This window comes from Clinocottus analis, unplaced genomic scaffold (assembly GCF_023055335.1).
Source record: "Clinocottus analis isolate CAN_PGR_092001 unplaced genomic scaffold, fCliAna1.0.p SCAF_1, whole genome shotgun sequence".
Classification (NCBI taxonomy): Eukaryota; Metazoa; Chordata; class Actinopteri; order Perciformes; family Cottidae; genus Clinocottus; species Clinocottus analis.
The window spans coordinates 17,109,583-17,123,107 of NW_027175820.1; the positions used below are offsets into that span (position 1 = coordinate 17,109,583).

Below are 13,525 nucleotides of genomic sequence, written 5' to 3' on the forward strand. Positions count from 1 at the left end.
CCCCCGTGTTAAATAACAAAACTAATGGGTGATATTACACACTAATTAGAGAACAACCCATGTGGGTCAAAACACTTTGTTTGCAGCATTATGTTGATAGGAACATTCATATTTGACAGAAAGGCTGAACAATACTAAAGTGACATTCTCTTACTCAAAGGTAAGAAATAAAACCATGTTATTTTGCCTACACTTAATTCACAGTTCAACTCATAAAATAACAAATACATCAGATGAGTTTCTGAGGATTCAGAGTAGGTAGCTTTCCACCATTTGCTAAACAAGTGAAAAGAAAGTCTGATAGAAGAAAAACAAACTAAAGACCCAAACAGCTTTTCTATTAAGGACAACGTCACACCGCTCTCATGAAAGACTCTTCTGAATGCAAAGCATGCTCATTTTTGACAACCAGTCCTAATCATGGTAGAAACTGACTGCCTACTAAAGCTGGTGGTTGCAATGTGTGGCACAAGAATAAAGGGCAATGCAATCGTACATTTCTTGACTTGCACCTGTCAATTTATATAATATTCCAAATAGTCTGGAACCAGTGATGTAGAAGCCATTCACAAGGGTCCCACCATTTTTGGCAGTCCAAACCAGTCAAAAGGCTATGTTTGCAATACTTTTTAACTATTGTTTTGAATAGGTGATGACCACTGACTGTAAACCAAATGGGGCAGAGTTGAAATAGCTCTGTCTGTGCCTGTTGTAGATGATGTGGTACTCTCTGCTGAAGCCAATCTGTACTTCAAGGTGCAGGGTCTTGTTGAGTTTGCATGCGTCTCTCTGCAGCTGCCGCCATGGTTCTACGCCTTAGCACAGTCAAGTTCAAGTCGGGAACAATGTCCTCCTCCAATCCAGGCAAGTCCTCATCTGGGTCCTCCGGGCTATTGTTCATATATCTCCTGCAAGGACAAAATGAAAAACACACAGTATAATCATGTGAACAGGAAATGGAAGGTAATGGGGAAAAGGCAAGCTGAAAAGTTAGTGAACAAATGTTGTATTTGTTAGTTCCTCTGCAGCTTGGCCTTTAAGTTATTATGGTCTCCAAGTAAAGGCCTTTTATTGTATTTGTTCACAGACTGAGACAAACACATCTCACAAGGAAGGATCTATTTTTGCAAAGCACAATTTATACAGTTAAGCAGTAACTGTATACAGTATACAGTTCATACATGTCTGTTTTTACAAAAACAAGGAAATGTTTGTTTGTTCTTTTATTTCTAATTGAGCTTCTTTTAAATATAAAACAGTTTAGCACTACTTTTTGTGAGGTTGAAAACCAACATTGTCCAAACCTGCGTGCATGCTGAATCATCTCTTCTTTCCTCTGCTTTAACATCTTCTGCCTCTCCTCAGCTGACTTAGAGAAGCGACCTCCTCTGACCTCCATGCTCTCTGACTCACTGAGGCCCTGCTCGGTTGCTCCACTGGACCCTTCCTGGCCATCTGGCGCAGTGCTTGCCTGCATTGGGGCACGTTCTATGGCCTGAAGAAGGACCACAGACAAAATATGTGACCGACTGCTGTATTCTGCCTTTCAAGTAAACCAAAGATTACACTGCTTTTAACATTTAACCCAAAGTTGACTGACCTGTGTTGGGAAAGGCACCTGGATGCGTCCCTCCAGGATGTTGTCAGTGGTGACCTCTACAGAGCGGGTCAACTGCAGATCCTGCATCACCAGGTATGAGGGCACCTGAGGGAACATCTCCTGGATCTGATGGGCCTGATAACGACAAGGTACATCAAAAGCGAAGACAGCAAAAGAGAAATGGTTTAGAGAAAGATTGTTGGAGATTTAACACACATAGGTCTTAAAAAACACAGTATTAGTGATTTAAAAATAATAAAACCGTTCAAAATACATGAACTCACCATGGCCATGAGTTGGGAGTTGTTGGCCTGAGCAATGCCCAAGATATTGGTGGTGTGCATTACTTCCACTGAGAAACTGGGAAGCCAGCTAGCAATGCGAGATCCTGTAAGAGAATGTATGGCTTTCATAATTCATTACTATACACAGCATCTGATTTACGGTAACTCCAGATTCCTCCTCAGATTAGTGTCTGACAGAGTTACCGTCAAAGTGGAAGAAGTGATTGTGTTGGTTGATATGTGGTATAGCATCTGGAGCAGCTCCTGCTGGGCCAATGTTTTCTTCCAAGCCGCCACCCTGCTGCTGGCCTCTCACCTGGCCTCCATCTGCATTAATGTTCAGGGATGTCCGACATGTTGGACACGAGGTGTCCTGCTCAAGCCATGAACGCAAACATGAGCTGGAAACGCGCGCACACACACACACACACACAAATATTATTATGGCTTTTCTCTGCACAAAACTTTACATTCATCATTTTAGGTCTCAGGGTAACATCAGAATCAGTGCAGAACATCTTGCTATAGCTGTAAACCTTCCAACTGCCACAACTCAAAAGGTACCAAATAAATATCCACACAAAAAAAAAATCGGCCACTGGCCAAATAAAGGATACTGCATTCAAGGCTGGTTTATCTAAATCGCCTGCCATTTCTGCAGGCTTAACTTCAACCATCTACTCGTGTAACCTTTTCAAGGCTATGTATTGAGCCATGGGTCAGTGGTACTAATAAAATAACTGACAACATAATATTGTCCACACAGGCATTGTTGATGAAAGTGGAAATAAAAACACTTTACTTGTGAAAGAGATGGCCACAGGGTAGTTTGCGCGCTGTCAACATGGCATCCCAGCAGATAGCACAATCATCATCATTAGCTGCCAGCTCCTCCGCAGTAGCAACTGCAAATCTACAAAACATAAAGTTCCGAGTTCATACAAATAACGATGAACAAGTAATGATCAATAATTTAATCAAACAAAGACTCACAGAACCATGAGGTAAAACAATCAATCAAAATATATTTTCACCTGGCCTCCATGTTATTGATGACACGAAGATAGTTCTTGTGTCGGCGGACCCGGCGCTGAACCTCATGGAAGAGATACCGCAGCTGCATAAAGATAACCAAGCTTGCCATGGACAGCCAGATGTTTCCAAAAAGCTAATGCGGGACAAATGGACAAAAAGATTAAAGATCGGGAGAGTAAAAAAAGACTACATTTTCATATCACCACTTAATCCGATGTGAGGGTCCAATTACAGAGTGTGTTGTACAGATTGTAATGCCTTGAGGCAAATTTGTGATTTAAGTTATTACACTATACAAATAGAATGTAATTGAACCATTTCCTCTGTGTCTTACCAGCATATGGATATGGTGCATGAGGTCCAGGAACAACATAGTCAGCTCCATGATGAAGTCTGTGTAATAGACATATGTTCCTTTACTCTCCCAGGTCCCTGGATGGTTCAGATCCCAAAGATGAATGGCATATCTGAGGGGACATGCAAAACTCTATCAGGCCATGAAAAATAGGTGACATTTAGACAGTATGGCGGATGATGTGGCACTTTACTTGGATGAGGATTGGAAATTAAAATCCATGAAACAAAGATGGTGTAAAAGTATTGTGGTACATTTACACAGGAAGCATTGCCATCAGAAGCAACAAATCAGGATAACAAACAGGAGAGAACACCAGTGTAATGACATAATCAAAGTTCACATGTTTCATATCATTTTCCAACATATAATAGCTTTAAGTCAATATGATTGGTTAAAAAAATAAGAATGGAAATAGTCTCACACTGATAAACTCTTATAGGAGTACTTTGTCTGATTATATTTGTTTATACTGCTTGTGTAATACAAGGCATTCTCTTTGGGACAAAGAAGCTAATCATAGTGGTGTAATGGAACCAGAGGAAAAACAAATGGTGTTGCTGACATTAACCCCAGATTATAAATCAGATCTGTCATCCGCAGACCTGCAACGTGCACACATTCATAAGGAGACTTTGCAAGAAACCTACCGCATGATGACATGCCCAGTGCGCACAGTCACCAGCAGACACTGAGGAGAAAAAAGGAAACCGGTTAACACAATGTCATTTTCCTCGACTTTGTCATATAAATGTATAATAGTTTCGTTTTATTTGTTTTTGAATAAATGGTGCAGAGAAAATCTTTTTTTATTTAGACTAAACCTCGATTTAAAATATCTCATTACGGAAATGTATGTAGTTTCTACATCAAAGAAGTAGTAACACAGTCGTAATTTTGACTGAGCAGAATAAGCACGTATGTAACTAAAAATATCAGGAGAGCCCCAGTAAGCCATGCTTCTGAGCCATATACACAATACTAGGACCCTGGAACTGAAACACCAAAATGAAAATGCAACCGTTACTTTTCCTGCTTTAATGTCCAATTGTCTGCCATGAAAGAAGTTAGCATTGTGAACCATATGGCGAATGAAACACATTTACTCAGACATTTTTAAGCATGTTAAATAGAGAACAAAATTCAAATACATAGGCCCAACCAAAAGCTTGAAGCCCACAATCATCATGCCTTTATCCACACATTGAGACCCTTTGAATACCGGTGTGACTCCAGGTTCTTACCTCTGCTGCCATAAAGGAGAAAGTGTGCATGCCATGGGACGCTCCAAGCAGACCACCACAGCCCACAGCCAGTCCACAGCAATCCAACAGTAATGAGACCAGTAGACAAAGCACTCGTACATGACTGTTCATGGGAGTAGAGGGTGAGAAGGACAGCTGTAGGGGAAAAAAAAAAGTGAAACATTAGTGGATTGTTCCTCTCTAAAAATTCAAAGGATTTCCGACCAAATATTTTGGTTTCAATGCCCATAATCTCATATTAGAAAATATGTTGGCATTTAAGAATATAATTTATGAAACAATACAAAATCTGTATGCATTTATAAAATATTCCTGTATCAAAATAATTAATTCAGCCACCAAAGAACAAGGTTTTTTGTTAGTGTGCTCACAAAGATACACAACATATCCTCAGGCTTAGAACCATACTCAAACGGCATACATATATACATATATATATATACATACATATATATATATACATACATATATATATATATATATACATATTCAATATATATACATATTCAATATATATACATATTCAATATATATATATATATATATATATATATATATATATATATATATATATATATATATATATATATATATATATATATATATATACACACACACACACATACAGAAACAAAGACTTGCAGTCAGCAAATAGACTGGCACATTTTTACAGCATGGCAGGAAGAATTTGGCCTCTAGTACACAATGCCAGTCAGCATTACATCACAGACAATATAATAACCTAATGTCTGTTTTAAATGTCATTGCCTTGAAGAGCTCAGGGGGTTGATTAAATTTGATATGCCCAACATGCAGAGCACAATCTGATATGGGGAAGGCTCAATGAGCAGCCTTACATGCTAGTTCAACTAACTATTAATAGATCCTGGGCTGAGAAGAGTAGAGTTACTCTCAGACTTTTGGGGAACACTTCCCACAACCTAAAAAAGCACATTATAAAAGTTGGACCGCACAAGCAGTAGTCGAATGCTAGGCCTCTGCCTAAACTAAAATGTCTGAACAAATAAGAGCTCTGTTGCTACCCAGTATAACTGTGTCCTTTGCCATGACAAATCTACTTTAGGGATGGTTGCTTTCAAAGCAGAAACTAAACACTTAACAGTCCTTAAGCTCATTGTAAAACTACCAAAGTATGGAAAATCCTTTTGTTGCTTATCTAAAAACATCAGGTGTTGGGCTTGTTTCTGATATGTCTTGATAAGACTTCTATGTTGTATTGAAAACTGACTGGTTGTTTGTAACTGGTTGTTTGTAAGTTGTTGTAATTATTTTCAGTTGAATTGTTTTCAAGAATTGTGATGAGTGTATATTTGGAACAATTAGAGATTCAGAATGTAAATAATTCAATAAATTACACAAGGCAGCCATAATAGCGGTACTAGAATGCAATACTGAAGAAAAAAAGGGTGTTGCTTGTAATACTTACGTATTCAAATCGGTCTTTACAGAGCTGCACCATGAGGTGGAGAAAGACCAAGGCAGAGAACCACAAACACCACATGACCACCTCTTCCACTGTCTGCACGTTCAATACCCCAAAGATGAAAATAAACTTGTAGAAGATGAAATTCCAGAATTTATCTTTCAGGTGCTGAGGAATTAACACAGAGCAAATCAGATGCTTTGTTTTCTGTTAGGTCTACACTTCAGTAGAACAGCTTAATACCCTGGGCATGAAAGCGGTTGACTCACCTGCTTCTCACTAACTCTGAGCGGGCCAAACACTACATACTGAATCATTTTAGCAATTAACATCAACAAGCAGCAGAATGTGTTGACTAATACCTAGAGTAGAACAGAGAAAAAAGAGACAATTATTTTTCATAAGAACATAATCTTATCAAGCTATGCAAATGATGGCACTGGATGACACTCACCCATACAAAGAGACTGTCAGTGGCAATATACCACAGGACAGTGGTTGTCAATTCTGTGTTAATAACATCATTATTAAGATGTTCAAGATCCACTTCAGTTGGAGCTGGGGCTTCATCAGTTTCCAAGACCCCAAACCCTGGATCAGTCACAGTGGTGTAGGCACTAAAGATGCTGCCAGCAAGCAAAGCCACACTAAGTGCGGTGTACGTCTGCAGGCTGGGCCAAGGAAACCTCTCCAAAAAAAGCAGCGGCATTGCAGCGATTATAGTCCACTTTTCAACTTATGAAAATGGCCTTTATCCCAATCCAAAAAAAACAACCTGTGAGAGCGGAAGTGAGTTAGCTAACATTTGCCTTTGGTACAGGGAACATACACAAGTGTGAGCCTATGTACAGGAAACATACACAAGTGTTAGCCTATGTACAGGAAACATAGAAGTGTGAGCATATGTACAGGAAACACATAGAAGTGTTAGCCTATGTACAGGAAACATACACAAGTGTTAGCCTGTGTACAGGAAACATACACAAGTGTTAGCCTATGTACAGGGAACATAGAAGTGTTAGCCTATGTACAGGAAACACATAGAAGTGTTAGCCTATGTACAGGAAACATAGAAGTGTGAGCCTATGTACAGGAAACATATAGAAGTGTTAGCCTATGTACAGGAAACATACACAAGTGTTAGCCTATGTACAGGAAACATATAGCCTAGGATCGTGAGTAAATATTGTGAATGTGTTGTAAGGAATTTAATATGTTTTTTGTTTTTTTTTAAACTGGTGCAAGGTTTCCTTGCTAGATGTTTTGCTAGCCGGACTTCAGCTTAGTTTATAACAAATAGTACTATTTATTGTAAATAGTTAACGACAGCTGAAAGTTGTGGATATGTGACTGAAGCAAACTATTTGATCGGATTGTGTTCAGAGTTGGAACAAACATTGGTAACGTTACGTGAGTTACGTTAACGTTGATACGACAGGGCAGTGGGGAAACTCAACTTCAAACAGAGGAGGGTTGAATCAAGCTAACCTGCTCTCAAATCTCAAGCAAGGCTAACACGTTAGCGCAGTTAGTAAATTGGGCTGTCTTTGGTGAGGTGTTAGAGGTTAAAACAGCCATAAATAATTACAACGTGAACCCAAGTGGGCCAGGAGTCGACCTGGCTAACATCAACGTTAGCTAACGCCAATATATTTAGAGGTAATGTTAACTAGTACGAGTTCACGCCCCTAACGTTAGCTATTTAGATTGCTAACGTTGCCTCATACGATCTTATTCGTTCGCGAACATGAACAACAGAGCGAGCAGCAGTTGAGCTCCAAACACTAAGCTAGTAACTGTATCGTCACTTACAGTTTGTCACAAATGTAGATTTACACAATATTCAACGCTCCTCGTTGTAGTCAGCGCTGTACTTTTAGTGCAGCTGCACTGAGAAGATCGTAGTTGTCAACATCGTCATGTTTATTATATTGCGAAGGCAGTTGAGCCTTCTTCTTCGTGGTGCTTTATGACGGTAGGTTAACAACGTTATGGCGCATTACCGCCACTAACAGATACGGGTGTGGATTGGGATTACACGATTTACTCCGAAAACATAACATATAACATGTTTTGAGGTTTCTTCCTGATAATCTATCAACCTTCCTGTTGTTTCTTCTTCCCACTGATTTTATCACCTGTTTAACTTATATGCTTAACTGTGGCCCACATTCCCGATTTAAGAACAACTGGTTTATCTTTTAATTAAATTCCAAATTTGTCAACTGAGGTATTTAAATATATCACAGTAGGTATTATATGTATATGTGTATGCAAAATAAACTCCTTATCCTTTTCCCAAGCAATGTGATATGTGAGAGTCAGGTAGTATATCCATAGTCGTTTTACTGTTTCAGTTATTGATTTACTTCTTTTATGACCCTAGAGCTATTTCACAATTTGACAATATGGCATTTTAAATTTCTTTGGATATCTGAACTCTTTGGCTCGGAACTAAAACCGCAAACGCATATTACTTGTTATTAGATAATAATTAACTATTCAAATGGTTGACAGTTATGCGATATCAAATTGGAATTGACAAAGTCCAAAGTTAATGTGTGTTAGTGATGCTACAAATGCAATCACAAAGGTTATTGGGGGAGAAAACTACAAAAATGTAAGAGGAGATTCCTTTAGATTAGGAAAGTTTTGATGTTTTGTTTGTGATACAGGAAATAAAGTATAAAAATTCCATGGCAATCAAATAAACATATGTAACCAATTCAAAGCCGTATTGTAATAGAAATGGTCACAGAAGAGAAACAGACAGTTATTTGGAATAACCGATCAGCTGTCTACAGTACACTGATTAATGTTGATGCATATGACTTCCTGTTATTCTGAGATGGTCCTGTGAGTAACCTGATTCTGCTCAATTCATCCATAAAGGGAAGTGAAGACTTGCTTGGACAGCACTTAGTTTTTCTTTTTCTGCAGACGCCACTGTCAGCACATACACTTTCGGCATGAACGACTCAACTGAGCTGTCTTCTCCAGAGGAAATGGCCCCTGAGGAGTTTGACGGCGGGACAGCGGTGGCTTGTGTGATCCTGGGCCTGTCCTTCCTGGTGGGAGCTCCGGGGAACCTGCTGGTGATCTGGACTATCCTGAGGCACGTCAAGCAGCGTTCCCACACGGTGGTGCTCATCCTGCACCTGGCTGTTGCTGACCTGCTGGTGCTCATCACGCTGCCTCTTTGGATCTACTCCCTGGCCCACTTCTGGGTGTTTGGAGAAGGCCTTTGCAAGACATTGGTGTACATTGTTAGTGTATGCATGTTCAGCAGCATTTTCTTTATCACCCTTATGAGTGTGGAGCGCTATTTAGCAATCTGTCATCCATTTATGATGATGCGATGGAGGACTAAGAGTGTTATGAACAGATGTCTGGTACTTTTGTGGCTCCTTGCTCTGCTTCTGGGAGGGCCTTCTTTACTTACCAAGCCTTTGGTTGAAAGTGATGGAAGTGAGCAGTGTTTTATTTTTGAAATCACCTCAGTGACGCAAACAATCATCTTGTTATGTCTACAGACCGTGTGGGGCTTTGTTGTTCCTTTTATCATCCTTAGTGTCTGTTACTTTCTAGTAGCTGCGCAGCTCAGGAAAATGAGTTTCAACTCTAAGCAGAAATCCATGGTTCTTGTTCATGCTGTGGTGATAGCTTTCACACTGTGCTGGTTGCCTCACCACATCATCAACATTATTGATCTGGTTTGCATTCTAGGATCAGGCCTAGAACATGAATGTGTGCCAGAGAGTGTTGTCTTTAGCTGCGGTGCCCTTGTTTTCATCAGCAGTTCAGTGAATCCTGTGTTATATGCGCTCTTTGCAAGGAACTTGCAAGGGAGTCTGGAGCAATCCCGTCTGGTCAGACTGTTTCAGGAAATGGCCATGTACACTAACAAACTCAGGGATTTGGTAGTACAACAGCAGACTGAACAGAGGGCAGCAAATACACAGACTGAGCTAATGTCTGATAGTGAGAAAAAAAACGATGATGACGGGGAAATGTGACCTTTCTCTTCTGTCGTTAATTAAGCGACTATACTTTATCATAAAAATCTAAGGCTATAGTGAGGAATCTAAGGCTTTGAACGCCACAAGTACAATGGTCCTCACAAAGGTCATGTGCAGTGATTCACGTCATTAACACTCATTGAACCCTCCTATCTTTGCTTTTACATTTTCACTCGGATGTCAATGCGAGTCAACACATGATCGCAATCCCAGATGTTTCTAATTTTTTATGATAATTTACTGCTGTATAGTTTACAAATGTGAACACTGTACAACTGTGATATACTCCTGTATTGTGTGATTTGTTTTCTTCATTACAATTAATGAGGCATCTGTTTTTTAATTTATTTGAATAATTCTCTCTTATTTTGATTTAACTTAGAACAACTTGACTAGATTCCTCGCTTCTTTGGGGAGAAATATGCCCTCGTAATGCAATTAGGTTAAATAAAATCTATGCTCAAATAAAAATGTATACATCTGTCCTAATTCAGAAATATATTGTGAACATGAAAGTAACTTCAAATAAATTGCCTCCATTCAAGTTATTTTACACATGAAGTTGCCACCACATTTACTTTCGGAGAGGATCATCATTTTCAAAGATTATTTCAGTTTGTTTTTGTAGATTCTTTAATTTGTTTGTTATTCTCCTACCTCAGCACTTTTAATCCATGACCAGACGTGAGAAATGGACAAATGAATTTATGATGCTTACATGAATCACCTCTCTGTGTCTCAAATAGTGAGGAAACCCTTTCCGGTCTATTTTTTAAAGGGAAGTGAAGACTTGCTTGGACAGCACTTAGTTTTTCTTTTTCTGCAGACGCCACTGTCAGCACATACACTTTCGGGATGAACGACTCAACTGAGCTGTCTTCTCCAGAGGAAATGGCCCCTGAGGAGTTTGACGGCGGGACAGCGGTGGCTTGTGTGATCCTGGGCCTGTCCTTCCTGGTGGGAGCTCCGGGGAACCTGCTGGTGATCTGGACTATCCTGAGGCACGTCAAGCAGCGTTCCCACACGGTGGTGCTCATCCTGCACCTGGCTGTTGCTGACCTGCTGGTCCTCATCACGCTGCCTCTTTGGATCTACTCCCTGGCCCACTTATGGGTGTTTGGAGAAGCCTCCTGCAAAGCCATGGTTTTCATGATCAACGCCTGTATGTACAGCAGTGTTTTCCTCATCACCCTCATGAGCGTGGAGCGCTTTGTGGCCGTGCGCTATCCCTTTGCCTCAGCTGGCTGGAAGAGGAAAAAAGCTTTAAATAAAGTTCTGCTGGCTCTGTGGACTGCAGCGTTCTTGTTCAGCGTACCTGTCATCCCAACTCAGGTTGTTGGGACGGATTCCGGCGAGGAGCACTGTCTGTACCGCTTTTACACTTCTGTGACCCAGGAGCTAGTGTGTGTGATGCTGGAGACACTGGTGGGCTACATATTACCCTTCTTCATCCTCGTGGTCTGCTATGGTTGCCTGTGCGGCCGGATTGCTGAGATGACCTTCAAGTCCAAGCGCAAGTCCACAGTCCTCATTGCCAGTGTGGTGGTTGTGTTTGCTATTTGTTGGACTCCTCATCACATAGGAAACGTCCTCTCGCTCATCATCCTGGCCACTGAAGACTCCCTGCCTAAAGCAGCAGAGAATCTGGAGAGCGCCAGGAGCACCATGACCTTCATCGCCGGAGCCATGGTCTTCATCAGCAGCACCGTTAACCCCATCCTCTACATGTTCGCGGCTCGCTCCTTCAGGAGCTCTTTGCGCGACACCGGCATCCAGAAGCTCTTCCGCCACATCTCCAGCACCTCCCCAGGTGAGGGCAATAAGGAGTTGTCCTTCGTGTCCAAGAGACAGAGCAATCAGACCAGTTCTCAGTTTGTGTCGGAGTCAAAAGACCAAATGGACATATTAGTAAAAATGTGTGAAAATAATCCATCCTGATATTGAAATTATATGTAATGTCTGTGCTGTGTGTAGATATTCATGTGTATACTGTAAGTATTTTTATAAAGATTTTTTAATGAAATTAGAAAAACAGGAAGTAAGAGTTTATCTGTGCAATACTTGACCAACTCTGTAAATTACCTATATCACATGTTCTTTTAAAAAAGTCATGTTGCTTCTTTGAATTGTGACCATATATTTATAAATATGACATATATTAGATAAATGCCATAGTACAATACATAACCTTATGACATGACTCAATGAAACGTTTTTTATGTTATTTTATCATTTTGGTTGATTAGGTATAATGGATTCTGTCAAACATTTTGTTTTAAATGTGGTAACAGAACACAGTGCAGGTTTTCATCTGCTAAGCATGTGTGGTGTCAGCACTTCTTATTTCTACACTATTTTGCTACAGATAAATATTTCGGTGTAGACTGTCTCAGATACACTTTTTCATTTTCAAAAACAGTCTGATTGTGAGCTAATAAAACTGTTCAATTTGCTCAATGTGATTTTTTAATCATAGAATCCACAGCTTACAATATTGCTTTTTCACTCATGAGGAAATCGCAAACAAATCCCACTAAAAACAACAGTCGTGCTTTCAACTTCCTCAAGACCAAAAGATTGCAAAATGAAAAACTTCATGTTTCCTTTGTTGGGCAGCAAAAAGCGGAATCATGTCTAAAGTTTGTCACAAGCTTATGGAACTGACAAACCCTTACTTTTAAGAAAGAAATACACTTATCAAAAAATATATAAGTTAGTCTGTTGCCATCATCATGGTATCATCAACTGGCACAACCATTAGATGGCAGTGGCACTGTGTTTTTAATTGAGTTTTAACATAATTTCAGTGTGGCGTCATAATATAAAGTTTAATTTCCTTATCCCATTGTATGTGCTCATTATATTTAGGGAATAGTCAAGATGAGATTTTTTTTCAGAGCTGTCTTGCTCCATGCACCTTATCAAGAAAATAAAAATGTGTAACATGTGTGGACTATCAGCTGCTATACAGCAGTTACAGTGGAAGGAAGGGGACAACTAATGTCAAGTTTTGAAGAAAGTTAAGTAGCCCCACTGAAGATTTTCCTGATGGGGTGTCATTTATATGTGTCTGATTCTATGAGATGGCTCATCGGGATATAGATTTGAACTGAGGGTTGCAATAACCCTCTGTGACAGGGCTCTACGGTGATCGTCACCTCTTTGGAGTCAAGATTATTTTAACTGTGAAAACGTGTTCGATTCGGAATCACACAAGAAAATATAGCTGACACTAAGACAAGCTCGACCTTTTCTCACAGAATGAGGAAGTGGCACGTATGAGACATCAGCAATGTGGTATGTGCCTCGTGTTGCCTTCATTATGAGTTTATATACACAATTTGCACGTAGGCCTACTTCACTTTTTTATCTAATCCACAGTCTTTTTTACCCGAAGGGGTTTCGGCTGTTTTAAATAATAATATTAGTGGGCTAACAATTAGCTAAAAAGATGTAAAATAATGTAAAATAAGATGGGAACTACCTTTGGGGTTTAATAGATAATTTCCTGAGACTATTTTTC

At 39.8% G+C, this 13,525-nt stretch overlaps 3 protein-coding genes across 4 annotated transcripts; 2 read left to right on the forward strand and 1 right to left on the reverse strand.

Annotated features, from left to right (window-relative positions):
- Nucleotides 1-493: 493 nt before the first annotated feature.
- LOC137798812 (E3 ubiquitin-protein ligase AMFR-like) lies at nt 494-7,933 on the reverse strand. Its single transcript, XM_068595812.1, has 14 exons — nt 7,796-7,933; nt 6,438-6,758; nt 6,253-6,345; nt 5,987-6,151; nt 4,519-4,674; nt 3,925-3,965; nt 3,254-3,386; nt 2,919-3,052; nt 2,687-2,797; nt 2,089-2,285; nt 1,885-1,988; nt 1,601-1,735; nt 1,305-1,495; nt 494-908 (listed from the first exon to the last, which is right to left on the reverse strand). Exons 2-14 carry the CDS (start codon nt 6,690-6,692, stop codon nt 752-754), a joined length of 1,872 nt encoding a protein of 623 aa, XP_068451913.1. The 5' UTR covers nt 6,693-6,758; nt 7,796-7,933; the 3' UTR covers nt 494-751.
- On the forward strand, nt 7,769-10,442 carry LOC137798877 (leukotriene B4 receptor 1-like). 2 transcript variants are annotated; one of them, XM_068595936.1, is made up of 2 exons: nt 7,769-7,958; nt 8,924-10,442. In XM_068595936.1, exon 2 carries the CDS (start codon nt 8,953-8,955, stop codon nt 9,997-9,999), a length of 1,047 nt encoding a protein of 348 aa, XP_068452037.1. In that variant the 5' UTR covers nt 7,769-7,958; nt 8,924-8,952; the 3' UTR covers nt 10,000-10,442. The 2 variants fall into 2 exon arrangements, with proteins under 2 accessions (XP_068452037.1, XP_068452112.1); XM_068596011.1 differs by having other exon boundaries at nt 8,984-10,442.
- A 415-nt stretch (nt 10,443-10,857) lies between these two features.
- Nucleotides 10,858-12,024, forward strand: LOC137784945 (leukotriene B4 receptor 1-like). The gene has a single exon (XM_068575947.1). The coding sequence runs from the start codon at nt 10,858-10,860 to the stop codon at nt 11,938-11,940; it is 1,083 nt and encodes a 360-aa protein (XP_068432048.1). The 3' UTR covers nt 11,941-12,024.
- The last annotated feature ends 1,501 nt before the right edge of the window (nt 12,025-13,525 follow it).